This window comes from Vespula vulgaris, chromosome 24, assembly GCF_905475345.1.
Source record: "Vespula vulgaris chromosome 24, iyVesVulg1.1, whole genome shotgun sequence".
Lineage (NCBI taxonomy): Eukaryota > Metazoa > Arthropoda > Insecta > Hymenoptera > Vespidae > Vespula > Vespula vulgaris.
This window is the reverse complement of record NC_066609.1, coordinates 1,195,814-1,217,914: the sequence shown is the minus strand read 5'-3', so window position 1 is coordinate 1,217,914 and position 22,101 is coordinate 1,195,814. Positions and strand designations below refer to the sequence as shown.

The 22,101-nt window shown below is 28.8% G+C and overlaps 4 protein-coding genes and 1 long non-coding RNA gene across 38 annotated transcripts in view; 4 read left to right on the top strand and 1 right to left on the bottom strand.

The window, feature by feature from the left end:
- Nucleotides 1-91: 91 nt before the first annotated feature.
- Nucleotides 92-3,391, top strand: LOC127072105 (ubiquitin carboxyl-terminal hydrolase 30 homolog). Of its 2 annotated transcripts, XM_051012273.1 has the most exons (6): nt 101-702; nt 821-979; nt 1,085-1,248; nt 1,340-1,747; nt 1,865-2,203; nt 2,278-3,391. In XM_051012273.1, the coding sequence occupies exons 1-6, from the start codon at nt 600-602 to the stop codon at nt 2,530-2,532; spliced, it is 1,428 nt and encodes a 475-aa protein (XP_050868230.1). In that variant the 5' UTR covers nt 101-599; the 3' UTR covers nt 2,533-3,391. The 2 variants fall into 2 exon arrangements, with proteins under 2 accessions (XP_050868231.1, XP_050868230.1); XM_051012274.1 differs by lacking the exon at nt 821-979 and having other exon boundaries at nt 92-702.
- Nucleotides 3,392-4,433: 1,042 nt separating this feature from the next.
- On the top strand, nt 4,434-8,390 carry LOC127072100 (mRNA export factor GLE1). 2 transcript variants are annotated; one of them, XM_051012228.1, is made up of 9 exons: nt 4,434-4,617; nt 4,704-4,776; nt 4,984-5,283; nt 5,391-5,840; nt 5,930-6,020; nt 6,109-6,510; nt 6,601-6,905; nt 7,002-7,380; nt 7,509-8,390. In XM_051012228.1, the coding sequence occupies exons 1-9, from the start codon at nt 4,577-4,579 to the stop codon at nt 7,769-7,771; spliced, it is 2,304 nt and encodes a 767-aa protein (XP_050868185.1). In that variant the 5' UTR covers nt 4,434-4,576; the 3' UTR covers nt 7,772-8,390. The 2 variants fall into 2 exon arrangements, with proteins under 2 accessions (XP_050868185.1, XP_050868186.1); XM_051012229.1 differs by having other exon boundaries at nt 4,443-4,509.
- Nucleotides 7,979-13,600, bottom strand: LOC127072103 (gelsolin-related protein of 125 kDa-like). Of its 30 annotated transcripts, none has more exons than XM_051012240.1 (21): nt 13,442-13,600; nt 12,462-12,805; nt 12,295-12,351; nt 12,085-12,147; nt 11,895-11,957; nt 11,699-11,761; nt 11,459-11,521; nt 10,980-11,042; nt 10,796-10,858; nt 10,643-10,705; nt 10,501-10,563; nt 10,325-10,387; nt 10,158-10,220; nt 9,987-10,049; nt 9,674-9,736; nt 9,509-9,571; nt 9,189-9,417; nt 8,901-9,043; nt 8,690-8,819; nt 8,420-8,602; nt 7,979-8,265 (listed from the first exon to the last, which is right to left on the bottom strand). In XM_051012240.1, the coding sequence occupies exons 2-21, from the start codon at nt 12,780-12,782 to the stop codon at nt 8,099-8,101; spliced, it is 2,049 nt and encodes a 682-aa protein (XP_050868197.1). In that variant the 5' UTR covers nt 12,783-12,805; nt 13,442-13,600; the 3' UTR covers nt 7,979-8,098. The 30 variants fall into 30 exon arrangements, with proteins under 30 accessions (XP_050868197.1, XP_050868196.1, XP_050868204.1 ...); XM_051012239.1 differs by having other exon boundaries at nt 13,421-13,576; XM_051012247.1 differs by lacking the exon at nt 9,674-9,736 and having other exon boundaries at nt 13,421-13,576.
- A 1,400-nt stretch (nt 13,601-15,000) lies between these two features.
- Nucleotides 15,001-22,101, top strand: part of LOC127072101 (matrix metalloproteinase-2) — a 214,145-nt gene continuing 207,044 nt past the window's right edge. For 2 of the 3 annotated variants that reach the window (XM_051012232.1, XM_051012230.1), the window contains exon 1: nt 15,003-15,220. In XM_051012232.1, coding sequence (XP_050868189.1) covers nt 15,219-15,220 — 2 coding nt within the window. In that variant the 5' untranslated portion in view covers nt 15,003-15,218. Of the gene's footprint in view, nt 15,221-22,101 lie in introns of all 3 variants that reach the window. The other variant, XM_051012231.1, reaches the window with a different exon arrangement.
- On the top strand, nt 16,796-19,209 carry LOC127072113 (uncharacterized). The gene is made up of 2 exons (XR_007785316.1): nt 16,796-18,115; nt 18,192-19,209. It is a non-coding gene; the product is annotated as an uncharacterized LOC127072113 (long non-coding RNA).

The window sequence follows — 22,101 nt, the reverse complement described above, 5'->3', positions numbered from 1 at the left end:
TTAAAAATAAAAATCTTTGTTCGACTCGTCGTTTTATCTTAAGAAAAAATGAAAGTTTTGACTTTATTTAATTTTATATAATGTTTATAAATATTTCGTAATAATGACGTAGTGTTTATGTTAATTCAATTATAAATGCAAGATATTAGTGAAGTTTCTCTAAAATATGTCTGTAAAGTTGGTATCATTGCGTAAGCACATATTGGACTGTATGTCGTACTTGTTCTTATTAACGCCGAATATCTTAAAGGGTCAAACGGTTTGATTTAATTTCAGTAGAATATTATTATATTTGAAGTAATATCTAAATGGTAAAGATAATATGAGCATTTTATTCATTCGAAGGGAAAATTATCATCCTGTGACATTTAATACATACATAATAAAAAGTAACTGAGAGTGAATAGATTAGAAAAATTTGAAAGAGATTTATTCATTACATTATTTTAAAGTTAATGAAAAAAAAAAAAAAAAAAAAGGATTCTTTGAATATGTGTATTAATCTAACGAATTGGATGTCGGTAGACGCAATTATAACTTTTAAATTAAATTAGAGGAAAGTATAGTATCGTTAAAATTGCGTATATCCGTGAATCGACATGATGGATGTCGACAAAATTGCCGTGTTTGCCGGTGTGGGACTTGCTGTAGCAGTTGGAGCATTTGTATTATGGGGTCCGTCTCCTAAACCTAGAAGAAGAGGTAATTTATTTTTATCGACGAAGATCAATGGATATAAATAACATTATCGATATTTATCAAGACATTTTAATAAGATTTTATTTATCGTTATATTTATAACTTATTAAATGTTATGTAGGTAAAGTGGTTGGCATTAGTAATCTAGGATATACTTGCTTTTTAAATTCCTTGTTGCAAGCACTTGCTGCTTGTCCGACTTTAATCACATGGCTTCAAAGGCAACGAGAGAAGAACGAAAAATGCAATTTTACCACTACTTTGCTTTCAGTCTTTGAAAGTACGATGTAATGTTTAATATATTGCAATAAATACTTTACATTGATAAATATTTCATTGTATAAGATGTAAACTGTTTAAAATATACGATAATGTACTTTGTTAGAAATCAATGGTCATACCGACGACTTATATGGAGATGTAACGCCAATTGAGATAATATCGTCTCTTGGTTCGCAATGGAGCTTTGCGCCTGGTTACCAAGATGCTCATGAATTATTTCATATACTTCTAAATGCATTGCAGGCAGAAATTCAACCCATTAACAGAGTACGAATCTTAATTATTTTGTACAAAGATATTGTACAAATAGAATCAAATCTAAAAGAATAATAATTATAAATTTATATCATTTTTATAGCGAGGTTGTCTGTCAGACGCATTACCTAGAAGTCCTTTAGTTGTGGCAGATCTCAAGGGTTCAGGAGAACCGATAGGTCTTCGAAGTGTATCATGCAATGATATAGTATCTGCCGAAAGAAATCCAAATTCTATGCACGGATTTGACACGAACTGTAACAATCATATGACAATATCTACACCATCTATATCATCTCATATACCTTCAGAGTACAAGCCTGGTAAAATTCTGGATAGATCTTCGGAAATGTTATCGCAACATAAGAGATATGACGCAGAAAACGATGAGCCAATATGGAATTATCTTTGTGAAGTATCTTTAATTAATATGCCACCTATATGGAACGAAGTACATCCATTTTCTGGATTACTAACTAGTCAATTACAATGTATTAATTGCAATTGGAAGGTTGGTAGAAATTGTTATAAATATTTTCTAATATTCTTTTTCTTCTATTTTATTTTATTTTATTTTGTTTTATCACTTTTATTGGAACAAGTGTTGCAATTATTATCTTTCTTTCAGTCCCCCGTACGTTATGATAAACTTGAAAGTATTTCTTTGCCATTACCTGCTCCTGGTTCAGTTCTTCAATGGAAGCAACATACTTTAATTGAATTATTTTCACGTTTTGTGAGTAGTGAAATTGTCCATGATGTAGAATGCGATGGTTGTGCATCTCGTTGCGATGCTGTTAAAACCCTTACCCTTGGAAAATTGCCTAAATGCTTGTGTATACATATACCAAGAACTACATGGAGCTCATCCGGGATGCCAATTAAGAGAGATGATCCTGTTGTTTTTTCTGACACTTTAGTGTTAGATCCATTTACATTTATAGAAGCAAAAAAAAGACTTGCAAAAGTAAGTGGAACGTTCTTTTGAAAAAGAAAATGAACCATAAACATAATAAATATAATATCATTTATATTCTTTAGGGAGATGCACAAGCAATGTTGCTTCTTACAAATCAACGGTCGACCTATGGTAAACATAAATATCAACTTCAAGCTGTTGTAGAACATCGCGGACCTGTGGATGCTGGTCATTTTGTATGTTATAGACGAGGAACTAGACCTGATAGATGGCTTTATACATCAGATTCAACTGTTGAAAACACATCCTTGACAGATGTACTTTGTGCCAGTCCTTATCTTCTTTTTTATGAACGAATTCATGAATTGCATGCATAGTTAGGAACAAATTAAATCTGAGGTTGTTAAAGAATTTATGGTGATTCTTATTAGAATTTTCATATAATCATTCCTCTAGTAAATTCATTCGTTTTTGGGTCCAGTGTAATCGTAGGAATGAAATCATTGTTAAGAAATCTTTTAATTTCTTAAAGGTATGAATTGAATCACTGTTGTGCCATAACTCCTATTAGAATCAAATTATTATCTTTCGACATTTTTTTTTTTAATAGATCTCAAAGAATTTACAGTTAATTTGAAATTAATCATAAAAGGAATATAAGTGTTTATGTAATGTCCGTACGAATATTTTGATTATGAGGTAGTACAGATGATATGACTAAAGTAATTGTCAAATATTTATAGTTTATCTGAAGCTTCATTCCTAAATTTAGAAATTTTTATAAGTAGAGGTTGCGTACGATATTTAAAGCAAAAAAGTATGAGTACAGAGATTATAGAAAAGAAAAAAAAAAAAAATAGAATATAAATTCGGATGCATGATTCATAAAATAACGTCTTCTGTGCAATCGTCGTAAAACATACAATGCTAAGGCTTAATGTAACTATTAAAATTAAATTGTGCCAAATAAATGCACATTTTGTATATCATATAATGTAAAAAAAAAAAAAAAAAAAAATGTGCCCCTGCAATTAGTGAGAATACTACATTTTACAATATCCATTGTTTAGTGCTAGATTTAGATATAATTTTTAAAAAGACTAAGGCTGTCCATCACCTTTCTCTCGAAGCGGGGAACGGTTTTATAAGTTTGTGTAGATTATACTAAATAGATAGTGTCGAAATGAACTAATGTTTTGATTTTTATAAAAATAATATATATAATGTATAAGTATATATTCACTAATTATTATTATTCACCAAATAATCAACAAAATTTTGATTTTAGCTACAAATCTGTATACTTTATATACATTCGTCCACGGTATTCCAATATATACGATTTATTTATTTATGCAAATATTATTAGTAATATAAAGTGATAATACTTTAATGTTTAGTTAGAATTTGATTGAAAAGATTTTGAAAATATATTAAAATATATAGCCATTCGCCCAGTAATACTCGATATATTGCAATATCGACCCAAGTTTCATCATGTAAAAGTTGCTATATTATAAAATGCTCGCATTTTAAAATAGAAATGCGCGACTATTCTCCCTATATTATTCGTAGAGTTTTTTGCATAGTATGTATTTTTACAAAAATCAACCCATAAGTTCTCTTCCACAAATTTAAAAAATAGTTTACAATACCGTCGGTATAGTAGTCTTCTAAGTTTTTTCAATTATCGACGGAGGAGTTTTTTTTATCAAATATCGGCAAGATAGGTTCCAGTTTTATCGACCGACAGTTAAAGTGATTGATTTATATTACTTAAAAATATATCTCATTGTATCTGAGTGGTTGACTTGTACTACTTAAGAAATATATCTGATCATATACGTGCCGTTGATTTGTTAACATAAAATATGTTTAATCATATAAAAGCGATCCGCTTGTACTACTTAAAAAATTTTTTACCATATACGAGTGATTCATTACTTAAATGTCTGATCATATACGAGTACCTGCTACCATCTGCTATCATATTACCACTATATTACAAAATTATTACCTATTAGGACTTATTTTATCTTTTGTAGAAATAAATCTTGAAACAATATACAATAGAGTGGATATAATAATTGTTTAAAAATTTACATATATATGTATATATATATATAACTTCTTATAAAAGTTTAATTTAAAAATAAAACGTAAATAAAGGATACGTATGAACCAATTATATAATAGCATTGATAAGATAGCATATCATTGGTCAATATAAAGATTCAATCTGATTGGCTGATTGGTTGATTTTCTTCACGTGCCGATATACATATAACAAAACACTTCGTGTAATTGGATTAGTTGTGTTTTTGTCGTATGTCATGCGAGAAAGTTGACTAAAGGTATAAGCTGTCTGAACATTATGTTATATTTATATAAAACAGAATTAACCGTTTTATCGGTTACGCAATGACAAAATGTGAACAATTTTTTAAATCTTTCGTAACGATGTATGAGTTGTATGAATGATTGAAATGTACATAAACCTACTTATATGTATATTCCATTTGTAAATTATTATAATCAAATTCTTTAGATTTATAAAGCTTATTTGGAGCAATAGTATAATTATAAGAATGCCACACTCCATCAGTAATAAAGAAGATATGGTAAGTATAGAAAAATCAAATCGTTCATTATTTTAGATAGGTTATGTGAAACGTTTTCTATTCATTTTATCTTACTTTGCACAATGTATCGGTAAAAAATACATTGTATAAGTTAATATTTATATTTTAAAATACGTTCTATATTAAGTAATGATAATAATAATGATATATATATATTTATAAACATATATGTATATATATATGTAGGAACCAAATATGAGCGACATAAGTGCAGATTTTGCTTGTTTAAAAGTATCCGCTTTAGGAAAAGTTTCGCGTATATCCGGTGAAATCGATCGGATTACGATTGGTCCTAATTCAGATTCAACTAAAAATGATTTTCAAAAATTGGAGAATATTGAAAATGAGCAAAATTCGTGCAATGTCAAATCGCCTCAGAAATCTATAGATGAATGGAACAATAAGATTTCAACACAAAGTGGCATTACGTTTTCAATAAAAAAGATATTACTGGAAGAAGAGTTACAAAGAAGAGAGAAAGTCAGGGTAAATTTTTTTGCAGATAATACGTTCCAAGGAATACTGTTATTATTTTAATTAGATATTTAAAAAGGATCAAATAATATAATGATAATTATTATTATATTTTGTAGAAAGAAGTGCAGCGTAAATGGCAACACATGGAAGAGAATGGAACTGCTATACAGAAACATATTTCCCTTTCACGTTCGAATATGGCTCAAGAAAGAGAGCGCAAAAGTGCACAAAAATATGCCGATATATTAGCCGAGGAGGAACGAATCGCAGAACAAGAAGAGATAAGAAGGAAACACGAACAGCAGTTACACGCTCAAAGAGCTCAAGAACAAAATGAAAAAATGAAACGTGATATGGAAGAGTGTAGAAAGAAAATGAAAGAAAAGGAAGAATTGATAAAAAAGATAGTACTTCTTAGACACGAATTTGGAGTCAAATATTATGATATTATTATTCTTTCAAAAAATTGTAAAGACAAAAGTACTATAGCAAGTTTTTTTATAATGCATTCGGTCGCTCTAAAACAATTGCATCGACAAATTGAATCTTTGGATGAAAAAATTAAGGTATTAGTAATATAATTCTTATAGTATATACAATATTATTTTCTATTTTTATTATCTCACTCATCTATATGTATTTAAACATAAAATAGAGAGGAGATTTGGCGCCTGTAGATCTTTATAGCGCAGAAATGACGGTACAACAGATAGATGAAATTTTATGCTCTTTAAAGGCAGAATTAGGTTTGTATTTTTTATTATTAATATTACAATTACATTCTAAAATATTAATAATAATCGAATAAAAATATCACTATACTTATACTTTCAGATAGAATAACTGCTGAGAAGATAATTCCTGTATCGAATGCAGATGTACAAAATACAGATTTGATCCAGGAAGAGCCATCCAAACCAGAAGAAGTTGTAACAGTTTACGAAGTTTCAACTACAGATGAAATCAATAATGATAATGTCGACAAAAACATTGACAACAATAAAGCTCAAGAAATTGTTCCAGGAAATATTCCAGAATCTGTTCTAGAAACTGTTTCAGAGCCTGTTCCAGAGATTGTCCCAGGAGCTATTCCAGAACCTACTACCGAAACTGTTCCAGAATATACACTGGAAACTGTTCCAGAAACAGTTCAAGCGATAGAAACACCCACAAATCACCAAGTCAGTTCTGAAGATATTTCATCAACATCGACTGTGCCATTACAAGAAATAGAAGGTAAGTATTAACGTTTCTGTATCAATGAAATATTATTCAATACTTCAAAAATTATAATGTTTTATATATATATATATTATTTTCTTTTAGATAATATATATAAATATGTTGATAAAGAATCATTACAAATATACATTCATAGTCAAGAAATTTTGGAGAATTATGCCAAAAATTATAACGAGTTTTCACGATCGCCCAGTACAAAAAAATTTAGGTTCGAATGTCAAAAGGCAATAAATATTCCTGTAAATGCAATTTCTGTTATTAACGAGCAACATCTTAAAGATAAATATGAAAGATTGCACAATCTTCTCATTGGAAGATCATCTCCAAACTTAGGACAACATCCACAAGGAGCAGCATTTTGTAAAGATATTTTAGCGAAAAAGATAGTAGTACGTATTTTTAATAGATTTCTTTTAACGAATCTTCTATTTTCATCTCGGAAGAAGATTACATTTTGTTCTTGATACATTTTTATTTAATAACAGAGTCAAGGAGAAACACTTGTTTCAAGTAAACCAAAAATGGCATTTGCTATAGCTGCAATAATCGTAGCTCTTTGGAACGATCATGGCGATTTTGGTGAACTACTTTTAGCACATTTTCACAAAATTTGTCCGTTTACGGTTCCTGTATTCATGCCGAAAAAAGAAGGACAAACTAATGAAGAATATTACAAGTCATTGGGTTATAAATATTCTGAAAATGGAAATGTAGAAAAGCAAGATAAATTTTTGAAAAGAATGTCTGGATTAATGAGATTGTATATTTCTATAACTGTAACATCGCAAAGAAAAGGAATTACAAAGAAACATCCTTATGGATTACGGCATACCTGGAGGTGGCTAGCAGCTATATTAAATAGTGGTAAAATTACTTTTTTCTTATCATCATCATCATCATCATCATCATCATCATCATTATTATTATTATTATTAATTTCAATTTTCAAAGACAAACTAATGTGTTAATCATAAATTTATCCGTACTTATAGAATCTCAACCAAACACATCAGATCTTCGTGCGACTCTTATTTTGGATGTATTAGAAGTTGCAGGAAATTCACTTTGGAGTGTTTATCCTAAACAATTCCAAAAAATGTTAATGTTATTAGCTAATGAATATTATCCTCGTATGCAAAACACGGATGGTATTGGTGGTGGACCTTTAGTACGTTTAGAAGAATTTTTAAAAAACACATTAGCTAGGGGTTCTATACCACCTCCAGATGGGTATCTTGCTCCGAATTTTTGGTAACTTTTTATAGATAAATTTGTTTTGCGTGATTCTTGTGCATTGTACGTATCATAATTTGTATTTAAAAAACAAAACAAAACAAAACACTAATGAAAGGCAAAGAAAAAAAAACAAAACAAAAAAAAACACTAATGAAAAGCAAAGAAAAAAAAAACAAAACAAAATAAGAATATAAACAAATGAACAGATAATGTGCATATGCATAGATCTTTATAATACAACGTTATATTTATTTTATAATATAAAATTTATATACGTGTTTATTTTTTCCAACGATAAATGTAGTAAAGTATAGATCATATTTAATACAATATAAACGAGATAGTTTCAATAATACGGTCCCCTTTTAATGGCAGACTTAACATCACTAAATTCATAGAAATCTGTGGAATTGATGGCAAAACCTAAGATTCCAAAAGATGCTAGTTTTTCCATCCGTTCAACATCTTGATTACAATTAAGTAGAGAAGATGTTAGCTTTCTTACAAGATTATCTGTAAAAAAAAAAAAAAAAAAAAAGAGAGAGAGAAATAAATAAATAAATAAATAAATAAAAGGGATGAAAAAACATCAGAAATGACGAAAATGAAAAGTGAATAAAGAGATGCGATGCTAGAAATGGTTTTTTCTTTTAAACAATTTTCTCACCAGATAGAGTTTTATTAACCATGATACGATAAGGTGGTAATGGTCCCAAACTGGTGACTATACGAAGTGATTCTATGCCGGGCAAAGTGTCCTTATGGCACATGATAACAGGAGCTTCCAAAATGCCTACTTCAGCTTGTTTACCAGCGACCATTTGTAAGACAGCTATTTGTGAGTCGACATCTAAGAAAAGAGAATATCAAATTCCAATAGTTTGTTAGTCATAGCAAGTCCTTTGTGTAGATACCATTATAATTCGTTCGTATTAACCTAAAGTATTGCCGAAGAAAGCTGGACCTTCTCCAACAGTATGCAAATAATTATACAATAGTGTTGTAGCTCCTACTTTTTTAGACCTGTCAGGTAAAGCACATCTATATCCACGCATGTCAATGATATCCTATAACATTATACGTATATATGTAAATTTGTACGTTTCAAATATTTAATTCAGAAACTATGGAAGGTTTCATGAGTTTACTTCAACATGAGGTGTGAGATCCGAAGCAATAATAACATCGGCATAAATAGAAGGTGAATTATCCTTATTAAGACGATGTTTGAATATAAAAGATACTGGCAAAAGATTACCATCTTCCCATTCTTCATTGGCTGACAAAATAGCTGAAATGAAACAAAGTGATTAATATATAATATTGGTATATAATATTTCTCTTTTTATCTTATCAATAAATATATCTTAATAAATAAATATATTTATTGAAATATTTTTATTTGTAAAAACAAGCATAGCATTTTATAAACCTACCGATGTCGGTAATATTCTTTGCTACTTTCCTATTAGATCTAGGCTCGTATAAAAGATTAACAGGCCTTTCTGTTGCAACTTCGATCACTTCGGCCAATAATTCAAAAAGAGCAACTGGTAAGGACGGTACTAAATGTGTAGCTAATACGATTGGAGATTCATTTGTAATGGGTGGCACGTAGGGTTGACTTTTTCTTGGTACAGCAACGTTCGCGGGTTTAAATGGTTTCTATAAAAAAAAAATATATATGTGTGTGTATATATATATATATATTATTAATATTATTGGATTTAAAAAAAAATGATTAAAGTTGATTTACATTTTTTTCTACAATAAAAAATTCCTCTTTCTTCGAAGAAGGTTGATCATCTTCTTTTGGTTTCTATAAAAAAAAAAAAGAAAAATAATAAAAATATAAATATGATCGTTGTCAATTTTATTGGATTTTTAAAAAATAAAGAAAAAACTAATGACGTTGACCTACATTTTTTTCCACGATCACAAATTCATCTTTCTGCGAGGAAGATCGAACTTCTTCTTTTGGTTTCTATAAAACAAAAAAAAAATATATATAAATACAAGTATGATCGTTATCAATTTTATTTGATTTAAAATAAAAAAAAAGAAATCAATCAAATTCATTTTTTTCAAGAATCGAATATTCATCTTTCTTCGAAGAAGATCGTACTTCTTTTATGATCTATAAAAAGATTTTAATAAATATGATCCTTATCTATTTTATTAGATTAAAAAAAAAAAAAAAAAAAGAAAAAATAGAGCGAATCAAGCTGACTTACATTTTTCTCGACGAAAAGAAATTCATCTTTCTTCGACGAAAATAAATTATCTTCTTCTGGTTTCTATCAAAAAAAAAAAAAAAAAATTGTAATCAAAATATAAATATGATCCTTAAAAATTTTATCGAATTAAGAAAAAAAGAAAAAAAGAAACGAATCAAAATGATTTACATTTTTTTCGGGAAACACAGATTCATCCTTCTTCGAAAAAGGTCGTAATTCTTCTTTCGGTACCTATAAACAAAAAATTTTAATAAAAAGTTAAATACAATCGTTATCAATTTTATTGAATTAAAGAAAAAAAAAAGAAAAAAGAAAACTGAATCAAATTAACTAACATTCTTTTCGAGAATCAAAAATTCATCTTTCGTCGAACAAGATCGATCTTCTTCTTTTGCTTTCTATATATATATATATATATATATATATATATAAAAGAAAGAATTATAAATATGATTGTAAATTTTATTGGATTTAAAAAATAAAGAAAAAGAAACTGATGACGTTGACTAACATTTTTTTCGAGAATGCAAAATTCATCCTTCTTCGAAGAAGATCGAAGTTCTTCTTTCGCTATCTATAAAAAAAAAAAATGTTAATAAAAATATAAATATGAAATTTTGTTCGACTTAAAAAAGAAATTGAATTTCACTAACATTTTTTTCGAGGACGCAAAATTCATCTTTCTTCGAAGAAGATCGAACTTCTTCTTTCACTACCTATAAAAGAAAGAAAAAAAAAAAAAATTTGAACGCAAATATAAATATGAAGTTTTATTTGATTCGAGAAAGAAACTGAAATTCACTGACATTTTTTTCAAGGACGGGTGATTCATCTTTCTTCGTAGAAGATCGCACTTCTTCTTTGGATTTCTATAAGAAGAAAAAATAAATAAATAAAATTACGAAAAGAAATGCAAGTGCGATTATTTTTAATTTTATTGGATTTACAAAAAAACAAAAAACAACAACAAAGAAAGAACGAATGACTTACATTTGTTTCGAGGAAGAAATATTCATCTTTCTTCGTAAAAGATCGAACTTCTTCTTTAGGTACCTATAAAAAAAATTGTAATGAATATAAATATAAACGTCGTCAATTTTATTTAATAAAAAAAAAAAAAAAAAAGAAAGAAAAAACGCATTAAACATATTTGCACTTTTTACAGTTAAAAAAAAAAAAACTAATAATAACAATAAAAATATATATATACAATCATTATCAATTTTATTAGCTTTTGAAATAAATGAACGAAGTTAATTTGCATTTCTTTCGAGAATCAAAGACTCATCATTCTTCGAAGAATATCGAACTTCATCTTTCAATTTCTATAATAAAAGAAAGAAAAAAAAAAGAAAAGAACAAAGAGTGAAAATATAAATATTTTAATATATATATATATATATATATATATATATATATATATATAATTTTATTGAATTAAAACAAGAAAAGGATTCGAGATGATTTACATTTTTTTCAAGGATCAAAGATTCATCCTTCTTCGAGGCAAATAAATTTTCTTCTTTTGGTTTCTATAAAAGAAATAAAAAATAAAACAAAAAGTAAAAAAAAAATAAAAAAAAATGATTAAAAAAAGTGGATGACCGCATTTTCATAATCGTATTTTATTTTAACAATTTAATAAAAATATAAACATGCTCGTTAACAATTTTATTGGATTTTAAATCAAATGAATAAATTTAACTTACATTTTTTTCGCAGAACAAAGATTCATCTTTCTTCGCGAAAGAATGAACTTCTTCTTTTGGTTTCTATAAAAAAAAAAAAAAAATGAAAAAATAAATAAATAAATAAATAAATAAATAAATAATTAAAAACATAAATGCGATCAATTATCAATTTGATTGGATTTTGATATAAATCCAATGGTATAAATTAACTTGCATTATATTCGTGGAACAAAGATTCATCTTTCTTCGAAGAAGATCGAACGTTTTCTTTCGGTTTCTATTTAAAAAAAAAATTTAAAGAAAGTGAAATAAAAGAAATAATAAAAAAATAAAAATAAAAATATAATTGTTATCAATTTTATTGGATTGAAAAAAAAGATACGAGGCAAATCAAATTGATTTACATTCTTTTCGAGAATGGAACATTCATCTTTCTTCATAGTAGATCGATTTTCTTCTTTTGGTTTCTATAAGAAAAAAAAAAAAAAAAAAGAAATATGAAAAGAAAGCAAAAAAAAAACAAAAATAAAAAGGTGTGTGTGTTCATGAGTGTGTGATAACATTATCAATTTTATGAAATTGAAAAAAAAAAGAAACGAATCATGATGATTTACATTTTTTTCGTGGATCAAAGATTCATCTTTCTTCAAAGCAGACGGATCTTTTGGTTTCTATAAAAAAAAGAAAAAAGAAAAAATAATAATAATAATAATGATAATAATGATAATAAAAAAAAGAAGAAGAAGAGAGAGAGAGAAAATAACGAATAAATTTAACTTACATTTTTTTCAAGGATCAAAGATTCAACGTTTTTTGAAGATGATCGATCTTTGTCCGTAGATTTCTCGATAACAAATTTCTTTTCAGTTTTCTTCTCGACCGATTGATCCATCATATTCTTTTCAACTTGTACATCAGTTTTCATAACTTCCTTCATCGGTTGTACTTGTTTCACAACCGGTGTATCAATTTTGTCCTTCTCAGTGATCGTTTTACTCGTAGCTTCATTTTTTACTTCATTAAGCGATAGTTTTGGATCATTGAATGTTCCTTCTTTTTTCGATCGAGTCATGATCGGTACATTAGTTTCCGATTTAGGCATTGTAATGAGATCAAATATTCGATCTGTGTAATAAAATGAAAACTATTCTTTCGTGTGTGTGTGTTTTGCGTGTATATATATATATATGTATATATGTATATAATATATTGTTATTAAAAAAAAAAGAACAATAACATCAAAGTGATGCTTATTATATTTTTAAAAAACGTTAATAAATTTACATTATAATTTACAATATAATTTATATTATTTAAGAAAAATTTCGATCGATTGAAATCGATAAGGTAGAATCCGATTTAATCATCTTAACGATCGAACATTCGATCTATTTTAATAAAACAAAAGTTGATTATTACATATATAGTTTTATATATATATATATATAAAATAGTTCATAAAAAATAATATATATATATAAAATAATATAAATATATATATATATATATATATCAACGTATATACATGTATAATTAACTAACGAGACAGATAACGTCTTGTGATCGAAAAAAAAAAAAAAAAGAACTATCAATGTCATGCAAAGTTAACTTTGTAATATCTTTCAAAATGATAGCAATAAAATTTCCATTATTTTGAATAAATCGATCTATCGAATTTATCTGTCCGATTGTAAAATATACAAACAAAATTATAAATCTTATGTATTAATTTCTACTTACTTAACTGCTAATTATTCTTACCGGTATCCTTACGTCAGTGACCGGCGAAAACGTTGCGATTTCTGTTCGGTTTCGGATCTGTTACTCAATAATAACGATCAAACGAAATCGGGAGGAAAGATACTTTGACACGCGTGCGCGCGCATACGCAACAGATTGATAATAATATCCAATAATAATATCCAAAAGAAACATCTATAAATCTCCAAGAAAATAGTCCTTTGGTAGCGTCGATGTTCTACGGTCGACCGATTGATTATCTTCAGTTGTTTGCCGCGTGATGGCCTCGTGTTCCAAACCAGTGTCAACCTCTTTCTTTTTCTTTCTCTCTTTCTCTCTTTCACTCTCTCTCAATCTCTCTCTCTCTCTCTCTCTCATTCTCTTTCTCTTTCTCTCTCTTTCAATCTATCAAATTACGACGTTTGATATTCCGAGAGAAAATTTTTCATACTTTGCACTCCGACTTTATCAATCTTCCGTGCCCCATTCACATGAAAGTATGTAAAAATCTTTATAACGTAGATATTTTCTTCATATTTTATTTTCTTTCTTCTTCTCGTAAGTTTTTTCAGACATGTCGCCATTATTCTTTTGTTGAAGAGAAAGAGAGGGAGAATGAGAGAGAGAGAGAGAGAGAGAGAGAGAGAGAGAGAGAGAAAACATACTTGAAAATAACATGTTTATTAATTTCTATTTAATTTATTTTGCTTTTTTATTAATACGAGTAAAAATGAAAAAGAAAAATTCGATGTTTTTCTGTTACGTTTTGTTAGATAGAAAAATATGTATGTGACATATATATATATATATCGTCGATATATTACCGACCGTAGTAAAAATTCTGTTTATTTAGATTTTATTTTTACTTTTTTTTTTCCTTTCTTTTTTCTTAATAACGCAAATAAGAACGAAAAAGAACATAACGTTAACAGTGATGCTTTTTATTTAATTTCTATTTACTCTCTTTTCATTGATACGAAATGTAGAAATTAATAAGAACTTAAAATTTTTCTTATCTCTTCTTCTTTCATAATTTTAAAAATCGTAAAGTGACAAACGTAGCATCGGATATCGTCGTTATCATATCATATTTTATTGGTTTCTTTTTTCTTTTTATTTCTTCTTTTTGTTTAATTTCTATTCATTCTCTTTTCATTGAGATGAAAAAGAACGTTGTTTTTTATTCTTTTTTTTCTATTATAAATTTGAAAATACGAAAATAACAAATATATTGTCGATACGTTATCGACCGTAGTTGCAAATTTCTTTTCATACAATTATAACTTAAAGTTTTTTCTTGTCATTAATACGAATAGAGAGGATGAAAAAGAATTCAACGTTTTTTTTTATATCGTTTCTTATTTGATGATTAAAAAAAAAAAGGTAATGAATATATATGGTCGATATGTTACCGACCGTGGTCATATATCTACCTACCAAAAAATACGAGTATTTTCTTTATCGATCGTTGATGAAGTTTCGATGTTTTCATGAGCCTTGCAAACGGACGAAAGTCCCACCGACCAAAAAAACGTTTACGATCACGGCCGGTGAAGACGTCATCCGGATGCATCGCTTCACAATAGTTTTTCTTTTCAGATGTTTCTTATCGTCGAGAGTGTATAGTGTTCTTCGTTCTCCAAGGTTTCTTTTTTTTTCCCTTCAACTTTAAATTCAAAGTTATAAAGAATCGAATGTGTTTATCTGTGTGAAACGATTCCAGTTTCATTCGCTCGTTGAGATATCATGGCTTTTAGACGAATAACAAGCTTTCATCTAGGCAAACAACTTGTATGGCATGTAAGTTATATGTCATATACATATTTGTAACGGTGAATTGACCACACCTCGTATCTCGAGAAAGTATATATTATTCGTTTAAAAAAGCAAATCGTATTTTCTTCCTTTAACCCTCTTTTTTTTTTTTTTTTTTACTTTATTCTCTTACAAAAATTGATATTTAATCCGCACGACAATTTTGTACAATGTTAAAATAAAATAAGTACGTACGTACACGCGTACGTAAGTGTCAACATTTTTCATTCAGATATTTTTATGTTTTTTTTCTTCTTTCTTCTTTCTTTTTTTATTTTACTTTTTATTATTATTATTATTATTATTATTATTAATCTCGTTATCACATTTTATGAAAAGTCGGTGTAAAAAATTTTGCGATATCATTCGTGACTTCATAAAAAGGGAATCGTCATTGAAGAAGTATCTCGAGTTCGTATCAAATCTAACCAAGAAACTTTTCTCGCAAAGAGAATTCTTTGACTCATAGCACGTTCGATGATGATAAAAGAAGACACGACGATAAAACTTTCCGTAATGATTCCATATAATAATTATTCGTACAACGTAACGTTGTTATCGGCAGTCGTGCCTCCTTGGAAGAAAAATTATGATTGTCGTCTGAGACTTATTATGCGAGCGATATCCATATTAGAAAAAAAACGAAAAAATTAGAAGAAAAAGGAAAAAAAAGAAGAAGAAACAAGCAGATATATGATTTCTGTAGTTCTACGATTAAAGATCGACTGAAAGATAGAGATAGAGATAGAGATAGAGATAGAGAGAGAGAGAGAGAGAAAAAGAGAGATAATTAAAAAAACAACTAGTGCTTATAGACATACGAGAAAAAATTAAAAGGTAGTAGAGAAACAACAAGCAGACTTGTATCGATAACTATCGTTGATAATCCAACGCCCAATTTTTTTTTTTTTATTCCATCATTACCTCGCGATCATAACCTCAAAAAGAAGAAGAAAAAAAAAGAAGAAAGAGAAAAGAAAAAATAGAAAAAAAAAGAAAAGAAAAGAAAAGAAAAGAAAAGAAAAGAAAGAAAGAAGTAACGAGCATCGTTGGAAGGATGTGCCCGACGAATAGAAACTTTTTGATCAATTTCTCGATCGAAACCATAACAGTCAGTAAAGTGTGAGAGATAAATGCGTTTCCTATTTCAGTTAACTTTGGAATTCCTTTGCGTATGGACTTTAAACGTTCTCGACGAAATCACAAAATTTTACTTACGTTGATATAAACTCTCAAAATTTCTGGCCGTTAAAACTTTCGATACTCGTTGGCTCGTGTCTCAAATGGGAAAGACATTTATTTGTTTCGATCGTCCATCTTGTTTTTTTTCTCACTCTGTCTCTCTCTCTCTCTTTCTCTCTCTATCTATCTATCTATCTATCTATCTCTCTATCTGTATCTCTCTCTCTCTCTCTCTCTCTCTCTCTCTCTCTCTCTCTCTCTCTCTCTATCTCTCTTTTTCTCTCTATTTCTTCTCGTTACAAAATTTTTGTCTTCGTCCACTGGTAAATCTTTTTCATTTGCTTTTTCTTTTCTTCTTTTCTCTTTCCTTTTTTTTTTTTCTTTCTGGAATTTGTTCTTTTTTTCGTTGCTTACACACCTCGTTCACAACAAAGTTTTTATTAATTGTTATTAAATCTCAAATTGGAATATATCACTACTCTTTCTCTTTTCGTCGTAAAACTCGAACGAAATAACATTTACCGCATTCTCTATTATCGTAAAGTTAAATTCATGTATTACGTAAATCATTGTGCACGCTCTTATGAACATCTTCGGCCAATTAACGTTCGGGATTTTTATCGCACCGTCACGGTTCAAGAAGAACTTGGCGACATCCTATCCGAAAAAGTATGTCTCTCTCTTTCTCTCTCTCTCTCTCTCTTTTCTCTCTCTCTCTCTTTCTTTCTGTGTCTCTATCTATCTCTGTCTTTCTATACTTTCTGTTCCCTATACAATTTATATTTGGTTTATAATCGAATTCGTGGGTTGGTAAGAGGCAAAAGAGCGTTAAAAATATCTCTTTCAAAAAGACCAAGTAAATACGTTACTGTGTTGAGTTTAGAATTTTTCTTCACGGTGCGACGCTTGCTCGAATCACTTATTTTATTCATTCGTGATTGGTTGTTAACGATGTTATATACATAGTCCGACGAACTAGACGTTAAAAGTGTTATAATTTAATAGAAATTGGATTTTAATTTAATTTTTTATTTGCAGCCATGATTGTATGCATTATTAAACATCAATCATATTACACACACACACATACATATGTCTATGAATGTATGAACGTGTAAGAAATTTTTAACGCTCGTCAAAATTTTAATGCAACTTATATTTCTTTTTTTCTTTTTTACGAAGGAAACGTGGCTTTATAATATTTGTTGTAATTTTTGCAAACAGAATAATGAAATGAAATGAAATAGAATAAAATAAAAATGAAAAGAAAGAAAGAAAACAAAAAATCTCAATTAAATAGAAAGAAAAAAATGGCGGCAGCCACCCTCGCTCGCCCTAGCGACGATTTTTCTAAAGAGGCGGTCGGTTCGAATTTCCGCGTTCCATAAGGCACACTCGTCGAGTTGCACTCGATACGTTCCTACACTATTACGATAGTAGATGCTCGTCTCAAATCCGTGTCTCGCATTCCGAGCGCGACTGCGTTCCGATGTGGTCGTAGTTGTAGCCGATAAAGGCGACGTCGTATGTCCTCTTTCCTCCTATCTTTTTATTTTTTTCCATATATTCTTCTTTACCGACGGAGTACGATGACGAAGATTACAAAAAAAAAAAAAAACAAAAGAAAGAAGAAGAAGAAGGAGGAGGATAAAATGAAAGAACAGAGAGAAAAGATCTTTTTTTGTCGATCATTTTTGCGTACTTATTTTTTTGAATGATTTTTTGTAATCACTTTTTGTAATCACTTTTTATAATTATTTTATGTAATCAATAGGATTTAGTTAACGGGCGATCGAAATAATCGCGACTTAATTGGAAAATGAAGTGTGAAGTATTGTGTCGTGACGTCATCTCGAGTAAGAGGAACGAATAAGTGGGGGAAAAAAAAAAGAGAGAAAAGAAAGAAAGAGTAGTAGGAACAGGAAGACGAGCAGAATATCGGAACGCAGCCCCCCATCTGACTCGAGCGATGTATTTCCGTCGATGAACTCGTGGCCCACGAGAGTCATTCTAGACGGACTTTGTCCTGTCGTATCCTTGTTGCTTATAAGAGATGAGAGGAGGTCCTTGAGTATTTCTATATTATTTTTTTCATTTTTTTTTTTTTTGACGGATAACGTATTTTGATATTTGATAATTTTAAATGGCTGATAATAAAATTGATATCGATGTCATACGTAATATAATAATTTTATCGAATATAATCTACATAGTATGTCTGCAGAATTCTAATCATATTTTTGATCGTGTTCGTATGTTGGATGTGTGAGTTTAATTTAGTATTGCTTAGAATTAACATATCGTATATTACTCGAATTTATTTTTAGTATTAATTAGTAATATGTACATATATGTACACACACGTATACACATATGTGTGTATATATATATATATATATATATATATATATATATATATATTTTATCTCTGTGTATGAAACAAACGAAGTAAAAGTATTATGATTCTAATACGATAAACTTCACGTATGTAATTTATCGTTCATAAGAACAAAACCGAATACGGAAATCGAATTAAACCGAGTCAATGCTTATTGATACAGGTGTCTACGTGATTACTGAATTACCGTATATAATGATGAATTTTGATCGTTCGATTAAGCTTCAAAATTCTTGCGTGCTACATATAAATCCTTTGTTTGTTATCTAATAACTATTGCAATGAGAAAAAATAATAAATTTGCTGTTATCTTACGTGTGGGATGCGACCTTCCTTATCGACGTACGATGTGTAATAAAGAATAAGATATTAAAACACAATAGATTTAACAAAATATTCCACTGTCCACGATAAAAATTTTCTTTTTTTTTTTCTTTTCTTTCTTTCTTCTTTTTCTCCATATTTTTTTTTCCACACATTTCGATAACACCAAGAAGAACAAATAAAAGTCACGAACACACTTCGATCATATCAATCTTTTGCACTGTTTTACTATCTCGCGAGTATAATTAATAATGATGATACTAATGATAATAATAACAATATTAATAAAACAATAATACCAACAACAACAACAACAACAACAACAACAACAACAATAATAATAAAAACATTAAAAATATAATATCGTTAAATCATTTGAATATTCAATTGATTCGATTTGAAATATGGTGGCAAACCGGAACCGGCAAGTGGGTCACTGTCATTCGTCGGTGTTCTTTCTAGTCGGTAGGATGATTTCATTGCCGTTTGCGAACGCGGCGTTAGATTCGCCCTCTATATTCGTTTCGCGGTCATCACGCGGTATCTATATATATATATATATATATATATATATATATATATATATATCTACATATATACATACATATATCTATATACATATATATCTTAACGGTGTGTTAAGTTATATTCGTACACATTAAACTGATATGTATGATATATATGTATATATATATATATGTAGATATATATATCACGTTATAAAGAGCCAACACTCCGAGTACCACGTTATACGGCGGACTGAAAGAAACTGACCAACCGGGAGTCGACAAAGCGGAGATTCCTGGCTCCTTCTCTGACTCCTTCCTCCTCTTCGGAGAGCCTTATGACTGTACAAGCGTACCTACTTGCCTGCTTATTTGCCTGACTGCTTGACTACTTGCTTGCTTGCTTGGTTGCTTGCTTGCTTGCTTGCTCGGTTGCTCGGTTGCTTGCTCGGTTGCTTACTTACTTGTTTGCCTACCTTGCCCTGCTAACGTCATCGTACATGATCATCGCCATGGTTCGTCATCTGACCAGCTACATTTACTGACGTCATCATCATCCATGGGATGCTGTCATCGCACGTACGGTTTTTCTACATCCTGTTTCATTTCTCTTTAACTTCGATGAGTCTCATTTAGTTACATAGAATTATCGACACAGTTATCGACGTTTCCTACGAGAGAAAAATCTTTATCCGATACTTAACAATATCGAGAGATAGAAAAAGAAAGAGAAAAAGAAAGATAATGAAAACTTTTTCTTACGAGATTAGAATCTTTAGGAAGGAGATTCCTTTCTTTACGTCAAAATTGAGAATACACGAGACACGCGAATAACGACGGTCAAACTCGCACGCAATTTATATGTCGTATCGATTTTCTGTTCTTTCTTTTTTCTTTCTTTCTTTTTTTTTTTTTAACGTATGTACTAATAAAAAATAAATAAATAAATAGAAAAAGAAGGAAAAAAGAAAAAAGAAAAGAAATCATGTATTTTAATGTGAGATAACAACGGCGATGAATAATTAATCGTATTATTCTTTTTTTATCAGTTAAGTATATTCGTCTCCGCCATTATTGTGCTGATTATAATTGGATAGATCACCGATAGAATAGGATTTCCTGTAACATTCATTACGTCTATTCTTTTCGGTTACTCGTGAAATTAAATATTTCCTATTGTTTCATCATCATTCTTTTATTTTCTATCTATCTATCTATCTATCTATCTATCTATCTATCTATCTATCTATCTATCTATCTATCTACCTATCTATCTGTCTCTCTCTCTCTCTCTCTCTCTCTTTCTTTCTCTATTTTTCTCTTCTTCCGATCGAAGCATTTCCGGTATGGCGGTGACAAGCGAAAGGGGGGTTAGGTTGACGTCCCGCGACCTCCTCAAGGTGAACCCGTAAACTCGGTCATCAGCGGCGTAAACGTTGATAATCGTATCTTATTAATAATTACATTTAAATATATTTGATTTTTTTTTAGATTATTATCTATGATTATTAATTAATTTATATATATATATATGTATATAAAATTTTATTTATACATATTGTGAAAATACATTGTATATATATATCTATATATATAAATTTATCAAAATGTAATTTATATTTTGTATATAATATAAATATACATTCAATATTGTATAAAATAGATTATATAAATTTAAATCTATATATACATATTATATATATGTATGTATATATAATTATAATTTTGTAATTATTTAATCATGAATTGCATAAAAATGTATAGAGATTTAAAATATAATTTTAAATAAATCGAATAAATTTCTTATATATTTCGTATATATGTTACATAAATGTTTATAATATACGCGTGTGTGTGTGTATGTGTACGCGAGTATAAAAACGTAGATTTATTAATATATATTAAAATTAATATGGTATATTTGCCGATGATTACGAAAATGATCTAAATCATATATATATATATATATATACATATAATTTTTTTTCGTTCGAAAATACTTTTTGCAACATTTACTTTCGAATTATTAAAAAATTATTTTCCTCTAATGACCAGTATAGAAAAATTAATTATATACATACAATATTCATATATTTATTCTTAACAAATAATTCTTCATTTCCGCAATTTAAAAACATTTTTAAATAAACGTATAGAACTATAATCTGATAAAACGTATATATTTTAATATCTTAAACGAACGACACAATTATAATACTACTTTCATAATCACCGATTCGTTGTATCTATTATTTCATATAATAATACGAATGTCTACGCCAATGAATATAACATTTGGTTGAGAAACGTAGTGAATGAAAAGAGCGAGGTAGGCGCTCGTAAGATTTCGAATGAAGTGAAGTTGTGTGTAATTCAAGGGTATATATTCTTGTTACCGGCCGGCTTAGATCCCACATGAAAACTTCACACCGTCAAACTACGTCATCATTCTCTTA

What these genes read in the sequence shown, in the direction of transcription:
- LOC127072105 (XM_051012273.1), top strand. Translation starts at nt 600, where the DNA reads ATGATGGATGTCGACAAAATTGCCGTGTTTGCCGGTGTGGGACTTGCT. An exon ending in GTATTAATTGCAATTGGAAG is followed by an intron (nt 1,748 to 1,864) that starts GTTGGTAGAAAT and finishes TCTTTCTTTCAG; the next exon opens with TCCCCCGTACGTTATGATAA. An exon ending in CAAAAAAAAGACTTGCAAAA is followed by an intron (nt 2,204 to 2,277) that starts GTAAGTGGAACG and finishes TATATTCTTTAG; the next exon opens with GGAGATGCACAAGCAATGTT.
- LOC127072100 (XM_051012228.1), top strand. Translation starts at nt 4,577, where the DNA reads ATGACAAAATGTGAACAATTTTTTAAATCTTTCGTAACGAT. An exon ending in TCAGTAATAAAGAAGATATG is followed by an intron (nt 4,777 to 4,983) that starts GTAAGTATAGAA and finishes ATATATATGTAG; the next exon opens with GAACCAAATATGAGCGACAT. An exon ending in CTCTTTAAAGGCAGAATTAG is followed by an intron (nt 6,021 to 6,108) that starts GTTTGTATTTTT and finishes TTATACTTTCAG; the next exon opens with ATAGAATAACTGCTGAGAAG.
- LOC127072103 (XM_051012240.1), bottom strand. Translation starts at nt 12,782, where the DNA reads ATGCCTAAATCGGAAACTAATGTACCGATCATGACTCGATCGAAAAAA. An exon ending in CACCCGTCCTTGAAAAAAAT is followed by an intron (nt 10,706 to 10,795) that starts GTCAGTGAATTT and finishes TTTCTTTTATAG; the next exon opens with GTAGTGAAAGAAGAAGTTCG. An exon ending in TTCTTTTCGTCGAGAAAAAT is followed by an intron (nt 9,737 to 9,986) that starts GTAAGTCAGCTT and finishes TTTGTTTTATAG; the next exon opens with AAACCAAAAGAAGAAGTTCG.